This window comes from Musca autumnalis, unplaced genomic scaffold (genome assembly GCF_047663935.1).
Source record: "Musca autumnalis isolate F117 unplaced genomic scaffold, ASM4766393v1 scaffold_2, whole genome shotgun sequence".
Classification (NCBI taxonomy): Eukaryota; Metazoa; Arthropoda; class Insecta; order Diptera; family Muscidae; genus Musca; species Musca autumnalis.
The window spans coordinates 9,347,606-9,367,741 of NW_027411755.1; the positions used below are offsets into that span (position 1 = coordinate 9,347,606).

Below are 20,136 nucleotides of genomic sequence, written 5' to 3' on the forward strand. Positions count from 1 at the left end.
TGAAAAGATCGGATCTTTCACGACTTCCTTGGCATTGGTTCAAATCCTAATGAAAAGATCGGATCTTTCACGACTTCCTTTGAACCAATGCAAAAGATGACATGAAATCACGTCATCGCATGGAACCCCTTCCTTCAAATTTTGCTGGGTTACGTACTAGCCAGTTTAGTTGGTGCCGGCGGGCTGTTTTTTGAGCTTTTGGGCCAAAAAATTGCACCGTCGTAACAGGGCGCGCAAGAAGGACTTGTGAAGGACCTGTGAATCTATGCATTTTCCAAATTTTGTGTGGGAGGTACACGAAGGAGTATACCGATTTAGTCTATATTCAAATCTGATCTATGTCTGAAGGTAATATTTCTATATGCAAAGTTATGGCCAATTCGGTTACTCCCATCAAGAGTTATCGTGCGCACCATTTTAGTGAACATTTTTAAACTTTTATGTTCGTTCGAGAGGTATCGTGTGCACCAGCCAGACTGACGGAAATGGCTAAATCAACTCCAAGTTATCCTGAAACGGATTACGTCCAAACATATGTACTTGAGGTCTAATACCATTATTTCGATGAAGCACAATTTTGGTAGTTAGCCTAAAGGCTGAGAGTATAATTAGGATGAACCTTCAGCTTCAGAGCCGTGATATATCTCATATCGGCGACATATCGTAAATTTATAGAGAACTTTAGTGCAGGTGAAATTCTTAAAAATTAAATAAACCTATAATTTTGCCCTGAAGGCAAGCATCCTTACCGTTGCATTGGCTGTTACTTATCTCTTTGACGTCCATGATTATAAGCAGACGTCAGGATAAAATTCTAATAGGAACGTTTTTCCATTGCCTTACTTTAATTTAAACCATTTCAAGCGATATTGTGCCTCACGTGAATTTTCCATCGAAGTTTTGACCTTACCTTTCTGGTTGATGCATAACAACTTTGCCTAGACTGTTGTATACATTTACACCTTTTTCAGATGTAATTCGAATCATTTTATTTGTAATTCGAGAATTCCATTTGTAATTCGAAACATTTCAATTGTAATTCGAAACATTTCAATTGTAATTCGAATTATTCCATTTGTAATTCGAATTATTCTATTTGTTATTCGAATTATTCCATTTGAAATTCGAATTATTCCATTTGTAATTCCAATTGTTCCATTTGAAATTCGAATTATTCTATTTGTAATTCGAATGATTCTATTTGTAATTCGTATTATTTTATTTGTAATTCGAATTGTTTTAGTTGTAATTCGAATTATTCCATTTGTAATTCGAATTATTCTATTTGTAATTTCAATTGAAATAATTCGAATTACAAGTAAAATAATTCGAATTACAAATAAAACAATTCGAATTACAAATAAAATAATTCAAATTACAAATAGAATAATTCGAATTGCAAATAAAATAATTCGAATTTCAAATGGAATAATTCGAATTAAAAATGGAATAATTCGAATTTCAAATGGAATAATTCGAATTACAAATGGAATAATTCGAATTACAAATAAAATAATTCGAATTACAAATGGAATAATTCGAATTACAAATGGAATAATTCGAATTACAAATGGAATTCTCGAATTACAAATGAAATGTTACGAATTACAACTGGAATGTTTCGAATTACATGTGAAAAAGGTGTAGTCGTCCCAGGACTCTACATAACTTTCTGAGATTAGTTCAAAAGTGCTATATTTTTCCTTCATTTATAAAAATTAGAGTGCAAATTCTCTTTATAGACCATTCACCATACGGAACAATCCCAGCAAAAAAAAATCATCATTTTATTGCACTTAATGGTATTCGCAACTACTTACAAAACTCCCTACTAACTCATTATTTTAACAAGTGCAAGTCGCACTGAAGGGCATGAAAATAAGCTAAAAAACTATTTTTAGAACAGTTGAGGTGGAATTTGTTTTCAATTTCAACACACTTAATATTTTTATTATTTCGCTCTCTGCTAGATTTGATCATGCGAACTTCTAATTTGTAGCCGAACACACTACACACTCGGCCATGCGTACGAACATTAAGGGTTGTTTAAACCTCAGAACAATTTTCTTTCTCTAACACTACAATTTACACTTCACCTGCTTTCGCTCTATGATTCAGAGCCATATACAGCTCCAATAAAATTAGGATTTTATGTAGAGTGAACTTTGTCTGGATTGAAATTATGTTTGAGGAGTTTCTTTAGGCTAATCTAACATCTGTTGACCAATCTTTTAATCTCAATCTTTTAATCTCAAAACTCTCAACAGTTCGGAAGATACATGGACTCAGGCTGTCTTATATCCTTCATTAGGATCACTTTTCTTCTACAGATTCTCTCCAATTTTGTCGATCATTAGCTAGGATTGCTTGGTAAGATAAAATTGTGAGAAAGACATTCCTTTTTTACCACAGCGGAATAATGAGGAGATCTTCAAGTAACTAGGCGAATCCAAGTCCATTTGCGTCTGCAGATTTTGTGTTCAATTGGATTGCAGCAGATTATCAACATGTAAAGTTGTTCATTAGTTACCCAGTTGGGACAGAAAAATTCGCAGAATTTGCTTCAGATATTTATTATAAAAAGCTTAATTCCTTCTAAGAGATGCATGTGTTTTACTCCAGGTACTGCAACCATACAATAGCACCGATTTTACACAGCTGGTAGAAATTTTGAGCTCTGCTTTTGTTCATATATTGTTTGTTCCCACTTTATGAAATGGAAGCCGTCCGGGCTTTATTGATACTGTCGGCAATATTGGCATTTGAACCTCCGATGTAAGAGAAGTAGTTAGCACCCTCGATCAGCTGCCGATAAAAATATTAACTGAGCCGCATTAATTTTGGTTTCTTCGCATTTGCAGATTCCGGCATCTGTGAAATGTCGGTAAAGCTATGTAACAAAAGGCAAATATCGTCAGCGTAGTCGATGTCATGAAAAAAGTCGTTCACGGGCCAACGTATCCCCACAAGTACCTCGGTTATAGTTTGCTGGAGTTCGGTTGAAAGGGCTGGCTTTCTTAGCCTTTAGAACGTATTCTGGTTTTCGCATCTGTATATAATTCGCGACCAAGGTTTATAATTTTATTTTCTCCGATCCAGTGTCTAAGGTATGTAGCCTGTATTCAATATTTTTTGTTCGCTTGGAGCTGGATCATTAGTCGAATCCTCTGGTACTTACATAGGGATTTACGGACATTCTGCTCGAAATGCTTTTATGAAGCAATTGACTTTCGATTTCCAGATTGGCCTCATTGGAATGCTTAACTGGGTGAGAACCTATGTACATATATTGCAGTAGATCAGAATAATTACGTCCACGTTCTACAAGTTTGATTGAGCCTTCCACTCTGCCATAATATGTACAGTCTATTTTCTTGTAACACTATCTGGTTCTTTGGGACAGGCATATATCGACAGTTTAAATCTGGTGCTGTTGATTAGCATGAGTTTTCATTATACAGGCTACACTTTCCTGCAATAGAGTTGATAAATTTGTATGTTTTAGTCAATAGTCTTAAGTTCGTTCCTGTCAGTACATTTCCGATTTACAGATTCACTTCTTAGCAAAGTTCAAAGGGGTAAGGACATTTGCTGCAATCGATCAGAAACATTATTTTATCCACGTCCAATATGTTTGATTGGGTCTTTCAATCTGTCACAACTGCTGGGGTAAAATACCTTGATATGTTCGTCTTTATCTTCGTTGTTTCGTACGGATTGTTACCAGTTCATTAAGCGAGGTGAATCTGGATACGATCCTCTAGCTCGACGAACAGATTCCCATTTCATGGACGTTAGAGTATTGTTAGTCCTCTTCTTCGTTTTTCATAGTAAAGGATGGGGTTCTTACCTTGAAGCTTCAACTCAATGTTTTATTATTTTAGTATATAGGCTTATAATGAGTGTTAGTGATAGATCCCTATGTATCAGCAGTTAGGATCACCGTCCACTTGACTTAAAGGAGAGACCAAAATAAGTCCTACAATATGTTATATTCGGTTGGCTTTCCTAAGCCACAGGACTATTACTTATTATCTTTCATTCCGTATGTTACTCCTATGTAGACTACTCCAGTAGTCTATGCGGCAAGTTGACAACCACAATGTCAAAGTGGCGCCCAACTAAATTATTCTAAACATTTTTAACGCTTTTTCCCAACCAATATGTTGGTAACACAGTTTTGTGCTCCCCATTATTTTGAGAGAATTTCTATTTTGCTCATCACTTTTTCCCGTTTACGAATACAACGATAACAATAATAATAGTGGGGGACACCGGCCACCGGCATTCTAAGATGTTGACGTTGTTGCTGCTGTTAGTGGCATGGCTAGTGGAGAAACAGAGAGCGTTTAAGTGGTGGCGGTTTTTAGTACAACAACTAAAATTGCGCGACAACTCTGCTCGTTCGTCGGTTGGCCTAACGTGACTTCTGTCGACCATGTTTATATAGTATAATAGTGTTTTATATATGAGTGCCATGCCACCACCCTGGTGGCCCAAGTAGCACTTGTAATCGCTGCTGTTGGCATTTGTTTCGTTCGGCTCTCACCTCTTTTGTTGCTGTTGTTTTTGTGGTGTTGTTAACAACAAATTTGCTGATGTTTAATTGTCGTCTTACGACGACAACAACAGAGAGCGAGAGAACGCTCTGTGTGTAATGATGTTGTTGTCAAGATTGACGACTAATAATTCTACTATTATCTTCAACAACAACATGGACATAACACAGCCACGGCAATAATAATAATAACAATAATAATACTAATAATCATAGCAACAACGTATCGGCCGTCTGTCCGACGACGTCGAGCACAGCAATATAATACGGTCTTAATAGAATTCAGAATACGGTTTAGTATGTGTCGACAACATTTGCAGGGTTTAGTCGGCATTTTACGTTAGAACATAACGATCGGTTGGTATTTTGGATTCGTACGTTCGTTTTTTGTCGTTATAACCGAAATAAATGAAAAGAAAAATCACACAACGAAATAACGAAAGAGATACTTTCGTCGGCTACGATACAAACGTTGAGTGATCGATCCTATTTTTCGCCCATGTGTACTTATGATTGATTGTTTACATGAATCCAGCAAGGATGTCACAAATTGTGTTGTTGTAAATAATAGATAAAAACTCAAAAGAAAAAAGCCCAAAAGAAAAAATATAATATATTTGTATATAATTAAAAATAATATTTAAAATTTTAATCTATACCAAAAATAAACATTTCAAAAAATTTCCATAAACACAAGACAACAGACAACCTGTCTATGCCAAATATAACCCCAAAAAGCAAAAAAAAAATATTCACATCCAGCAACAGCTACCAAGCAAATCAAGTGTCTAGATAATAATTTTTGTGTGCAGTCATTCGTAATTCGCGTATAAAACAAAAAATCCATAAAATAATACAACTAAAAAAAATATTCAAATTGAAAACAAATATTTGCCATTCTTTAAGTGCCGGTCTAAAGCTATTGCCTAATGTACTTTCTACATCATCTCCACACTAGTACATAGATAATCTAGTTGGGAACACTGATTGTTTTGATTTACGACGACAACGAATCTACCGGATCTACCACCACGTAATGCTATTCAAAAAATCCACACGCCTCCTCTACTGCAACGCGCCACACAAATACACGTCACCGTAATATGTTGACAAATATTTGCGGATAAGGTGATTTCTGTTTGGAAATCAATTTTGTGTTTAGAAAAATATTATACAAAAAAAAAAAAAAATAATAAATAAACGGAATAAAAACAAACTACTTCAACCAAAGATCCTTTTTGCTCAGATCCTTTTGTGTTCTTTTAATTTTTGTGGTGAAAAGAAAGCAAAATAAATTGGTTTCAATGTTTTCGAATATGTTAAAAATGAAAACGGAAATAATCACAAGCAATGGATTCGAAGACAGCTATATATTCGAGGATAACCTGCTACACATGATTGGTAAATATTTAATTGCGTTTTTAGCCATATTTTGTTAAAAATGAAAATGAAATTTTTACAGTCGATAGCCTATGGCATCCTGAATACAACCATATATAATTTTCCGGGGGATGTCCATCCTTCCCTAGATATGGGTCTTGACATTTTACAATTCTAACGTGGGCAATATGGGCATCGTTTTAAAGCTTATGGAGAGTACTTTTATGCACGCGACCTATTTTTACACCTGTTTATAGGAGAATGTATTAAATTCCTGTTCAAAGCCGGCTACTTAGGAAGCTTTAAATTTACAAGAAAGGACGGCTACTTAAGAACACTTTAAATTTAAAAGAGAGTATTGATCGCGTAGCCCACTTTTGTCCCTGTCCATAGGAGAAAGTCTTAAATCCCCGGCCAAAGGACGGCTACTTAAGAACACTTTCAATTTAAAAGAGAGTTTTGATCGCGTAGCCCAATAACAACTTAATAAATTATTATTAGAAAATCGAATTACCATTTTTAATTATTTGCGGCATTGGAAAGTACTCTTCGTGAGCTTTAAAACGAGTCCCATATTGCATAGATTTTAAAAATAATGGCGATAAAAGAAAAAAAGGCAAGACCCATATCTCGGGAAGTACGGACTTCCCCCCGGAAAATAATATATCGTTGCGTTCAGGGTCCCAAGGGCTACCAATGGTAAAAATCCGAGAGGTGCCCATAAACAACCTATAGGTGTTAAAGTACGAAATTTCCGAAATGTCAAGACCCATATCTCGGGATGTATGGACTTCCCCCCGGAAACTATATATCATTGTGTTCAGCGTCCCAAGGGCTAACTATGGTAAAAATTTCAGCCCGATCCGAGAGGTGCCTATAAACAATCCATAGGTGTTAAAGTACGACATTTCCGAAATGTCAAGACCCATATCTCGGGAAGTATGGACTTCCCCCCGGAATTATATATCGTTGGAATCAGGGTCCCAAGGGCTACCTATGGTAAAAATTTCAGACCGATCCGAGAGGTGCCCCTAAACGACACTTGTTCCGGGTATTAATCCAAAATTGTCTATTTTCTCTATCTTTCTAAGCAAAGCCTAACAAAGTAGAATATCTCACCTTTACAATCAATTATGCAAAGTAGGTTGTCGTAGGTGGTCAAACAACGGAGATATCGCAATAGTCGGTAATACATCCCGATTTGTTCCATTTTTATTAGAAATGTAATGGCCAGCTTTGGTTGGGTGCATTTCGACAAAAGTGGCCAACATTAAAGAAGATATTCTGAACTTTAAATTGATACCAATTGCCAAAATTGATAACCCAACAAACCAAATGTCCGATGTCCGACACGTCAGAGCAATTTCGGTAGCAAAATCGTTCTGTAGTGGGATTCTCCAACACATTTTTTGGCTACCGACAAAAATCGGTAAAATTAAAAAGCAGAATAATGAATAAAAGTTGAAAACACGATTGCTGTCGGTAAGACTTAGCGACGACTTTATTTTGGTTGGTAACTTACCGAAAAATTTCGTTAATTACCGAAACTATAAGCATTGCAATTTTACCGATTTTTATCGGTAGCCAAAAAATGCGTTAGAGAATCCCACTACAGATATCGTTCCGATTTCTTTTCGAATTCAGAGCAAAATGTCGGAAGTAAATGTCCCTTCGAATATACCAATGTTTTTTCCGATTTCGATACGAATTCGGTGCGAAAAATCTGAAAAAAATTCCTTCGTAAAACAACTACTACCGTCACCTTATTTACGTATCTAACAACTAACATATCAGATGGGGGTGTGGTATTGTTTTCGTTTGTTGTCGCAAAAACAATGTGACTGGTTATAAAGTTCGCATATACTATTTTTTTAATATTTTTAATTGAAATGCAATAGATGAAAACTCTTTCAATAAAAAAACATAATAACAAAGAAAAATTCGTCCTGAGTGGTTTTGTTCTGTAGAGTGTCAATAAAATAGGCGTCGGCGAAAATGTTTTTCATCCGTCTTTCATACTGCATAATTTACGAAATCATTCAGAAATCTGTACGAAGATTCGGAAGAACAAATTTCCTTTCCGAATTTCTCAAGAATGGTCTTTCACTTTCGTTCCGAAATTCAGGCAACCAACCACTTCATACAACTTTCGTTAAGATATCGCTACGGTTACGGATTCGACATCGGACGTAGCGTCAGAATTTCGTAAAGATTTTGTTACGAGTCGGTACGGTTGGTTTATTGGGAAAATACTAGAGATATAGAAAAAGACGCTGAAATGCTCCAAATTTCTATTTGTGGAATTTTATTTCCATGGCGGATATCTCCGCTTCTCTTTGACATATTCTAAGGTGAGAACCTGATAATGAAATAAGACCGCCTGAGATTTAAATCAATACCAAATGTGTTGGTGTTACAGGCCAAATATCAGAATTATTACAATAGGCTGCAAACATTCCTAGTTTTAATATTTTGACACTTTAATTTTAATGAAGAATGTCTCCGCTTACATTCCGTGTATTCGAAACATGTAACCTGCTATTCTAGAAGAACAAGATTGTCGGCAGTGGTCAAATGTACGATAATATTAACTTTTTATTGTCAATTAAAAACGATTAGACGTTCCTCGTTACATTGTCTCTAATATAATTTCATTACATTTGATCAAAGCTCTAAGAAAAACATTAAACATTCGAGGCGGACAACCCAGTATAGGTTTTGCCTCTTAGTCCGCACACCTTATATTTGTACAAATAAGGTTCCTGGACTAGGTAAATGTCATTGTCAAAAGTATAGAGGGTTTTTAGTAGTTCAGCAACAGCATTGAAATGCTTTTGCAGCTACCTACGTATTGGTGCTTTTGAGGAATTCGGAAGCATAATCTTCTTCTCCAGACTTGTCGGTGCCAAATTTGACGGCAAATTCGTCGTTCTTCTGAAGGGAGTTAAGAATTCGCCAGTTTCCTATCTGACGTTTTGTTTCTCAAGTAACTTCAATATTCGTCCCAGCTATATCGAAGAAGAAGGGACCCATACTAGGGTCACCATCCCAGATGGTGTCTCATTGAGTGGTACAACTGCCAGTTTTTTGCATTCCCAAAGCGAGCTAATATCATAGACTGTCTGAACAAGAACATTTGCTTTATCCTTGTTCTCACAGCTAATCACGTTGACTTCCTTGTAAAGCGCAGCCTGGGCAGGCCGTACATCCCTGGCCAACCACGTCCGAGATGAGGATGTCCCCAAGATGACCTTCCACCAGCAACCAATGACAATCGCTGATGCTCCCATTGGAATCAGCCTTGTCGATGATTGCTATCTATCTAGTAGTGATATTCTCACTAACCTTCCTATTACCGAAGCATCCGATGCAGGCGAAGGGACTAGCTGTGACAGAGTCAGCTTCTTTGCAGCGGGAGGCTTTTGTTGGGATGACCTCATCCTCTTCACAACCACTGGTTGTGATTCTGGATTATCAGATTCTCTCCTTTGAAGCAGATGACTGTGTCACAGATCCGTCATTGCTCCGCCTGCTCGCGGTTGCACCTGTATCGGATGATTTCTCTTTGCTCATCAGCTGTTGTGTTGCTGTGTTTTGGAGCAGCTGAGGAATCAATTGAAACCTTAACAGAGGACTTGGGCACATTCTTTTCCTTTTTTGGCTGCTTCTCAGCCTTATTTGAAGGCTGCGACTTTGCCGCATTGGAAGAAGTATCATTTTTTGAACGAGAGGTTTCTTCCAACGTCATCTCCTAGGGATATCGATAAGGGATTCTCCCGTACTTGAGGTGGGAATTTCGCTGTCACACACTTCCTTCTTTGTTGCTTGAGTATAGTTCCTTACGAACTTCCTCACAAACTTCAGGTTAGATTTTATCAGCTCAAATTCCGTTACACTGATGGTGCTTGGATATTTATTCGATTTCTTCCTCCAGTGTTTTTTTTTTTTTTTTTTTTGCCTGAAAAGTAGAGGTTTATCAGATTTGTACGTTTTGTTAAAACGTCCAGTTGTACTATCGGATTGTGATGGTCAGGGATAGTGAGGTTGATGCACTTGTAGCAGTGACAATTGAGGGTGCCAAAGCATCCACACCTACAACGATCGAAGGTTTATCCATGAGATATTGATTAATGGAGGAGCTGAGGTCAACCGCGACATTGCCTCCTTACCACGACAAGAACTTGGCAACTAAGTCCAATACTCGTTGAGTCGCCCAGGTACCAAGGATGGAGGTATCCCATGCAAACCTTGAAAAACACCGATAAGTATGCTCGTCCCTGAGACGTCCCAGAGATGCAGTCTGGAATAATCAATTCATCCCATTGGCTCGCAACAATCCCTCCTCCTTTTTCAACTTTTTCCACTTTCAACTATTTCTCACTTTCAAAATATGTTTTGGCTTTTAATTTAAAAAACCGAGATTAAGCTGAATTGCATTACATTTTGTAAATTAGTTATTGTAGTTAAACATTTTTCAAAATATGGAGCACACTTCGTCATTGGTTGCTAAATTTTGCGACCCAGCATTTAGAGATTGATCTCACCAAGCCTTCACGAATATTATAAATCCACCGTAGTGCACACACACCCGCCTTGCACGCTAAAGGTCGTGGGTTCGATTCCCCGGCCAGGCAACATCAAACATTTTTCAACGGTGGCAAAATACCCCTCAGTAATGTTGGCGACATTTCCTGCCTATTTCAGCCATGTAAAATTTCTCTACAAGTGGTGTCGTAGCATTTATGCTAACGAGGATATATACACTTTCATAAGGGCAAAATGTGCCTCATCGAAATAATGGTTTTAGACCCCAAGTATGTTTGGACGAAATCCGTTTCAGACGATTTGGAGTTGATTTAGCCATGTCCGTCTGTCTGTCTGGCTGGTTGGTGCGCACGATAACTCTCGAACGGATAAACCGATTTGGTCCAAAATTTGGCTTTCGTAATATTTTGTCCAAACTTAGTTTAAGTTCGAAAATGTTCGGAAAATGTATGCGCATGATAACTCTTGAAGGAAGTAAGGTCGTCTATTCCTAAAAGACTTTTATAAGGTCGTCTATCCGTAGAAACCACCGTGGTGCAATGGTATGCACACCCACCTTGCACGCAGAAGGTCGTGGGGTCGATTCCCTGGCCAGGCAATATCAAATTTTCAACGGTGGCAAAATACCCCTCAGTAATGTTGGCGACATTTTCTGAGTATTTCAGCCTTGTAAAACTTCTCTACAAGTGGTGCCTTAAGACACGCCGTTCGGGCACGGCGACAAACAGTAGGTTCCATATCACTGAGATAATATGAATCGGAGTGCACTCATTGATATGAGAGAAGTCTCCCTTGTCCCGACTGGGATGCTTGTGGAACATTTATATATATTTATCGTGATTATGAGTACTTTATAAGCAAAAACTATGGTCTGTGTATTACGGTAATGACTTTTCCACATTTCTTCTTAAAAATGATTTCCTGTAGCACGAATGAATGAACTTTTGCCAATTATTCACTAAAATAACGTTTATTCCATTGAAATATAAAAAAGTTCACACACAAAGCGATGTAAAAAAAATTTTTTTGACAAAATGTTTGAATTGAAAAAAATTTCACAAAAATTATTTCCTGTTGCACTCCTGCTCTGACAAAATTCACTGAATTAACCCTTGAAATCGAAGTAGCTAGTCATATCCTAACTATCCCATATCAGTTTCTAGGGTTAATTCAGTCAATTTTATCAGAGCGGGAGTAGCTGACATCATTTTAGTATTTAGGACCATGCGAAAATCATTGATGTTAGGACTCGTATGTCAGATATATATTCACTGGACAATATCCGTAGACTATCCCCGCATTTTCACATACAATATCAGGAACTTATGACTTATCCTGATGACGTTATTTTAGTTTATAGTACTAAAATAAGGAATTTTACAAAGTCTGATCTGGATTATCAATATTTTCCCTATATATATTCACCATAGATATTCCAAAAACAGTTTGGATCGAGCAAACATAATCTTCTGAAAGAATTTATTATCAAAAAACATCAATAAAATATATTTTGTGACCGCAGATAACGAAAATGTGAATAAAAACGCTAGAATATGGTCCTAAATGATATATAAAAAGCGAAAGCTTCTGTAGATGTTAAATATTATAGGTAAACATTTCTTTTGTTCAGAGACTCATAATGAATTTTGATTTGGAACATTTCTTTTTGACACAATCCCCAAAAAGTAAAGTATTTTAGGAGATTTTGACTCAGTATGGAATACATTTTAATTAGGAGTCTAAAAGTTTAACAAATAGTTTCTACCTATAATATCTAATTTTGTAACGTCATTTTCTTAACAAAGTATTTTACTTAGATATCTAGTTTGTTCTGGGACTTACAATGAAATTTTGTGTAGAATATTTCTTCTTTAAGACCTTTCGTCTAAAACTAAATTTCATGTCACTTTTATGCATCAACTCGAAAAAAGAACAAAATAAATTTATTATTAATATTTGGGTGTTTTGTTGGCAAACTTGAAGTATATATTTTCTCTGTAAATGCATATTTCATTTATTCGGCGACTTATATTGAAATTTAATGGAGAATATTTTTGAATTTGACGTCTTCTATCTTGAATGAAGTATTGTGGGACAAAACTTAATAAACTCAGATAAAGTACAACATTAACCGGGAAACGTGATTTTACTTTTGGCAGATTTCTGGCGTTTAGGTAAGACTTAGGGTCAATATTATATGTGTTCTTTTACTATCTGATGGATTTGAAAACGCAAAATAAACCAATTTGGAGGCATTAAAAATATAATTTTTACATTGAAAGTTAATGCCAAGAAGCTCCTCCTTGAAATTCAGTCATCACTTTTAACTTTAAGTTAAGCGGAACGCTCTAAATCTGTTCGGTAAATCCAAACTATAACAAAAGAAGACTTGCAATAATGGGGGTTAGAGTTCTGGTATATTCGGGGACCTATAGTAAAATTTTATGACAAATAATTTTGTAGAATATCTTGATTAGATACGATCACATTTTAAAAGAGGTTTTTAAACGTTTTTGAAAAAAAGGAACCTGACTCGCATGATGGTTAACTTTTTTCATAAAAAGATACCCCGCATTGTTGTCAGTAATATTGCTAAAGACACTTTATACCTAAAATGCAAGGATTCCAAGGTATCTGATGTCGAATATTTCAAAACATGTAGAAATGGGCGGAATCTGCCACGCCTCTTAAGGTTACTTCCCGACGTAAACTTTCAAAACACCGATACACGTCTCTTCTTTTTTTTCGGTTCACTTTCATAATCTGTGCGGGGTTTCTTGTAATTTGAAAAAAGTTCAATTTTGTTGTACTGTGTAATTAAACAGGGCAATCATGTATAATTCCCTCGGAATTTTGCGCACGAAAGATAATGTTGAAAAGTGAAACTCTTTTAAAAATCAATGTTCTAAAACGTTGCAAATTGCTAGAATCATTTACTTATGGATTATTCTCGACGAGTCGACAAAAATATTCCCCTTTTGGACATAAATTTGGAAATTAAAAATTGTGAAATTGGGGAAAAGGAACAAATTCCGCACGGATTTTTTATTCATGAATGTCCTGAAAGAAAATTAGTAAGAAACAAGTGCAATGACAGTTTGGTTATCTCATGTGGCTCTAAAGTTTATTTTCAATTATATATCTGCCTACAGTGATTTCAAAAATTACCCATATATCTGATAAATTTAAATTTTAAAATCATTTTGTGCGTGACGTTCTTTTCACCGAATCACCGTAAAATTAAGATTTTATATAATCTTATATAGAAACTCATCACGCTGTGATACAGGGATATGAGGTTGTAAAAAAGTCATAACCCTACTGTGTATACATTAGACTATAACTCTGCTATCTTACCACGTATATCAACCGTATTGGTCAAGATTTTCTGCTCCAAAAATAACTTGTATATGTGGAACCAGTCTTCCAAAAATAAAGAGGTCACACAATATTTTTGATTCATTTAACTAGCTAAATATTATCAGACCGTCGTATTAAATTGCAAGTTTCTTCTTTGTCATTACCTCAAACCTTATTTAAAAAATCGGAAAAAATTTAGTTTTTGGTCCTAAATATTTTACGGTTATCACCAATTACTAATGGTGTCTATTCTGGTCTGAACCGACCTCCAAAGTTTCGCGATGATCTGTCCCTAATTGTGGTTAGGGGTTTCATTATAATTTTTAATAAGCGAACTCGGAAGGACAAATTATTGAAGATAAGATAATCCTTACCATTGATATACTTACCCAATCTCTGTCGGCAATTAATCAAATTTAAATGGAAGGTGCTTACACCTGGGAAATTTTTGCAGATTCTGAAACTACAATGCTCATAGATGAGAAATATCAAGAAACAAAAAATCGCCGGAGGGATTTTCAAATAAATAGCGATTTAATTTCACATTTTTATGAGGAGGCGATATAGTCAGTGCATTGTCTCAATTCGAACTTCTATATCTCAAAAACGGCAAAACCTACGAAAATATCATAAAGGTCTATCTTGTGGAGAATAGTCACAGCTACAACATTTTCTTTAGGCCCCTTTACATAGAACTCGCGGTTTCCAAGTAAAATCGTGAAAACCTAAAGAACCCCTAAAAATGTGAACTTAAATCGCGATTTATTTGAAAATCCCTCCGGCTCATCTATGAGCATTGTAGTTTCAGAATCTGCAAAAACTTCCCAGGTGTAAGCACCTTCCATTTAATATTAGTTAAGGCGCACCGTGTGAATTGACACTGTTAACAATATTTGCTTACAATCAAAGGACTAACTTCTTAACCTAGCCTAATCAGTAACCCTATAAATTGATATGTAATGAGGCAACCTTGAGACAACATTATGATAACAATTATAGACAGGGCCAGAATATGAATACACACGCGTATACCTACATGAATATGTCCAAACATATGTAATGAGCGATAAAAAACAATGAACTGATTATTAATTTCGGTCATTACTTGTAAAATAATAAATTTATAGGGAGAACAACAAAAATTCGAATGAAACAAATAAAATAATTTACAATTGAGAGAACAACAAAAAAATAGTAATGGACAATACTAATCTTGTAGTTTGCGATAGTGCTTTTTATTATATGTGGAACACTATAAAGAAATATCAGATCTGATAAGTAGAATTCCTATAGGGGATAGTAAAAGTATGAGTCAATTTTTGTGATATTTATAGAAATAATTGAATTTTGAAGGTGTCACAATCGCAAAGGATTATAAACTATTGCTATGAAAATAGGAACGGTGGTATTTTAGTTTATTAAATTCGTTAGGCTTTGCAATCTTTAAACAAATATTTGATTCTTCAACCACAAACGATATCAGATTAAACATATGTCTGAAACTTGGAAAGCTATAAGTGATATTGGGTGACAAGTAGAGTCGTTTTTTACACTTCAAATTCGTCATCTTTCGCATCCATACGAAAATTTTGAAAAATATTGGTCCTTCAAGCACAACTTATGAAAAGTATATTTAAAAAAATGTTCACTATGGTATATTCTTTGATGTCACATATCTCAGATTAAAATGTGTCCCAACATTAGTTTTTTGCAGCAAATATTGAGTCATAATTTACTTATCTCACCCTGACATTCAAAATCAACTTGAGATTATGCTGTTTTTTGGTTCATTCTCTTAGTGCATGGTAGCCTCTCGACATTTCTAATCTCTCGATAATAACCCCCCTAAAGGACGTTTATTTTTAAAATGGTTATGTCTAGGAAATGAAATGTTCAAAATGAACCGAAAACACTGGATTACCTGCCAGCTCAATTTCTTCTGACTATATTTATAATAGATTGTTATCTTGTGATAGCGACCAACCACCACTGGCTAGTGAATTTGAATGTTGATTTGAGTTTTTTTATGATGTTGGCGATAATTTTCAAAAAAAAAGGACTGATTAGAAATTCTTTTAATTGCGTTTTACGTTAACCAAAAAATGGTTGGTCACTAAATTGTATCAACATTTTAGGAAAGGGAAGATGTTTAGCCTTTAGTAATCTGAATAGGGTAGTAATGTAGGCCAAGGAATTCCATGCCCAATGACCATTCAATGTTTTACCCTTAATTTTATATTATTGTAAATATTCTGAGGATTCACTCCTAAAATATTTACATTCCTAATAACGGTCTGTTCCAGAACTGCAAGAATCTAATATTTTTTCCGATAACCTAAAGGAAAAAATGTTATCGTAGTAAAAAATAGTACCTTCTTGCAGGTTCTGGAACAGAACTTAAGTATTCTCCCCATTGAATGTTGTCCTAAAAATTCTATAGGGAACTTACAGCCAATTACATTTAGATCTTAACTAGATCATCACAGATTAGTTACGCGTTTTCTTTAATCTAGTTTTCTCATGGATAATGCCGCTCAAGGTTTTCAGATAATTAAGTTGTATCTATAATTGCCGTTTGTTTTTTTAATTTTTTTGCAACAATTTCACTTACCATCAACTACTAAACTGGTCAATTAGAATATGATGACCAATTATTATTTTAATAGAGTTGTTGTAATTACTTTTTCACATGTTGTGTTGTTTTTTTTTCTTCTTCGTAATGATATGAGGCATATCAAGTTATTGATAATTAAAGTAATTTTCAATTATTTAAAATGCAAAACACGCAAAAAAAGAAGAAGAGAACCAGCCAGATAAACTATTTGTAATTGCAGATTATAAAGTTAAGATTTATGTGTTAATAATAACATGGGAAAATTGTGAAACTATTCTTGGGATGTAGGCAATTTTGAAATTAAAAATTATCTTGCCCAGGATATTTGAAGGTCACAAATATTTGCTAAGCGAAACGAATTACGGCTGCAAAAGTGATTCACTCATAGTATTCCTTGAAGGCTGCGCTGATAGTTCAGCCATATATCGAAATAGAATGTATTCGCCATTCAATTCAACATTTAAAATCTATCTATGCATACAAATAATTAATTATTTTGGTCCTTCGGCAAAATGGTGCTCTTGATCACAGGATTTTTTATTAAAATTTGTCTCCACGATCATGAAGGTTTTCTAAAACCAAATTTCTTGATCATGATTTTTTAAAGAACTTTTTATTCCATGATCATGATAGAATATTTCTACTAATTTATTTTTATACAAAATTTTCCGGATCTTTTACAGAAAATTCTCCGCTATGATCTTGGGACTTTTAATATAAAATTTTCCTCTATGATCGCGGGCCTTTTTATAAAAAATTTTCGTTAACGATCGTGGAATTTTTATAAAAAAATGTACCTTATGATCGTAGTTGTTTCTAGTAAATAAAATATGATCGTGTGGGCTTTTTTATAAAAAATGTTCGACTATGGTCAGAAAATGTTCCAATGTGATCGTGGTGGTCTTTTTTATTTGAAAATTTATTCTCTTTGATCTTTGGGTTTCATAAAAAAAGCTCACCTGAGTGAGTGATTCATTCATAATATTCCTTGAAGGCTTTCCTATGTGATCGTGGAAGTCTTTTTTTGAAAATTTTTTCTCTATGATCTTGGGGTTTTTTTTAAAAATGTTCATCTATGATCATGGGAGTTTTTATAAACAATGTTCATCTATGATTGTGGGTCTTTTTATAGAAAAATTTTCTCTATGATTGCCGGACTAGAAAATTCGTGAGTTTTTTTATAGAAAAAAATTTCGTGGGCCTTTTATAGAAAATTTTCGCCTATGATCGTGAGTTTTTTACAGAAAATGTTCCTACTAATAGTGGGTCTTTCTTTTAAATTTCAGCTATGATCATGGGTCTATTTATTGAAAACTTTCCTCTATGACCTTGGGTGTTTTTATAGAAAATTTCCTTCTATGGATCTGTTTATATAAAAATATAAAAATTTAAAAATGTTTATACAAAATTTACCTCTATGATCTTGGGGTTTTTTATACACAAATTCGTGGGTCCTTTTACACTGTGCAACATTTTAAAGGTGATCTTGTGCAAACAATTCGAACTGAGGATTTTTTGAAAGTACAGACCGAAACGACAAGAAACCCTAATTGGGTTTTGTTGTGTCAGATCCAGCTAAGATTTTATGTCCCCATCTAAACAAAATATTATTAAATATTGAGTTTTTAAAGAAATTCGGGGCTATATCTCTGAAACCAATGCGAATCTTCTTCTGACCTCTGAAGCAAATTTGTAGATAAGGACAAGAACAAAAGATTTGGAGAAACATTGAATTCGAAAAACTACATTAATTGACTCAAATTTCAGAATATATTAAAAAATTCCACAATTTTTATACATTTCACACCGTATCTCCAAAACCGTTAATTTTTTCTGAATATTTTCTATTGGAAAAATATTCCCTGGAATATAATACACAACTCTTCAGAACATGTCATTGTTGTAAAATGTCTCTATGATGTTGTTTTCAGTACATTTTTCAACGACGATTTAATAAAAACGTCAATAATGTAGTGAAATCCGAAATGCGAGAATAAACTGTTGGTGTGAACTGCGTTTGAAATACGTGTTGTAAAAGATATGATGCAAAATACCGCTGAAACAAGATGAAGTAAGCATTTTAGAGTTTCAGAATGTTCTAAAGAATTGTTGAGAACTTTATTTGGAAAATTTTTGCCAAAGGGTACTTGGTTCAACTCCCAATAGTTTAGCCGATACTGACCAGAATTTCAGCAATTATGTAAAATGTTCTATATTTTATTGATTTTGATGCCCTAGATGGAGTTTTTCTTATGTGTTTTTTTCAAAAGATAAGTTCTACTAGTTTATTGCTACAATATTGCTAAAGACAGCAAGGCCAAATTCCTATTAGTTTCTGAGATAAAGGCCTGATAAATGCAAAAAAGTGTAGATTTGGCCCGGTTTAGATGAGACCATAAAATCCGAACTGGATCTGACAGGACAAAACCCTACAAGTGTTTTTATACCCTCCACCATAGGATGGGGGTATATTAAGTTTGTCACTACGTTTGTAACTACTCGAAATAATCATTGTAGACCCCACAAAGTATATATATTCTTGATCGGCGTGCAATTCTACATCGATATAGCCATGTCCGTCCGTCTGTCCGTCTGTCCGTCTGTCTGTCTGTCCGTCTGTCCGTCTGTGGAAATCACTCTAGCGTCCGAACGGATTGACGTAGGTTGATGAAATTTTGGGAAAATATGTTATATTTACGTAGGACTTTTGGTATTGAAAGCGGGCTATGTAGGTCCACGCTTTCGTATAGCCCCCATACAAAATGACGCGTGACGCGTCGTCGTTTTAAGGAATTTTTAAGGTATTTGGCCCATTTTACCACCGAATTGGTTGTAATTTGGTACTTTGTATCTCCAGAGGCCAAAAAATATTCCTACCAAAGTTGGGTTATATAGGTCCACGTTTTGGTATAGCCCCCATATAAGGCCCCATATAAAGTACGCGTCATTTTAATATATTTTGAATGTATTAGACCCATTTGACCACAGAATTAGTTGTAGTTTGGTATTTTGTGTCTTCAGAGGCCAGAAAACATTCCTACCAAAGTTGGGTTATATAGGTCCACGTTTTGGTATAGTCCCCACATAAGACCCCTTATAAAGTACGCGTCATTTTAATATATTTTGAATGTATTAGACCCATTTGACCAAAGAATCGGTTGTAACTTTGTATTTTGTGTTTCCAGAGGCTAAGAAACATTTCTACTATAAAATGTTTATATAGGTCCACGTGTTGCTATAGCCCCCATAATACAATATCTCCCGATTTTCGATATTTTGAACGTTTTAGCCTCATTATCACACCGATATGGCTGAAATTTGGTATTTAGTCTTCTTTAGGCGTATAAAACTTTCCCCCAGGAATTTGTAGGTATAGGTCCACGCCATCATATAGCCCCCATAGAACGGTACCTTCCGAATTTCGGTATTTTGAAGGTTGTGGCCACATTAATCCACCGAAATGGCTGAAATTTGTGGTGGAGGGTATAAAAAGTTCGGCCCGACCGAACTTAAAGCTTTTCTTACTTGTTGTAGTCTAAATATGTACTTTCAAAAAATGCATACTCGGAGTTGTTTGCTTTTTCAGTGTTGCATAGTGTTATTAGTTTGGCTTGAGGCCATATGATATGTGAAATGTTCTTCTATGAAATTTTCCTCAATGATAGCCTTTTATAGACAT

General features: G+C 35.1%; 1 protein-coding gene across 8 annotated transcripts in view; it reads left to right on the forward strand.

Moving 5' to 3' along the window:
- Hnf4 (Hepatocyte nuclear factor 4) overlaps positions 1–20,136 on the forward strand; it is a 109,427-nt gene that overhangs the window by 58,792 nt on the left and 30,499 nt on the right. The window contains exon 1 of one of the 8 annotated variants that reach the window (XM_073966873.1): positions 1,915–5,959. The exons of the other annotated variants lie outside the window; for them this stretch is intronic. Within the exon in view, the coding sequence (XP_073822974.1) occupies positions 5,863–5,959 (97 nt within the window). The 5' untranslated portion in view covers positions 1,915–5,862. Of the gene's footprint in view, positions 1–1,914; positions 5,960–20,136 lie in introns of those variants that run through there. 8 annotated transcript variants of the gene reach the window in all.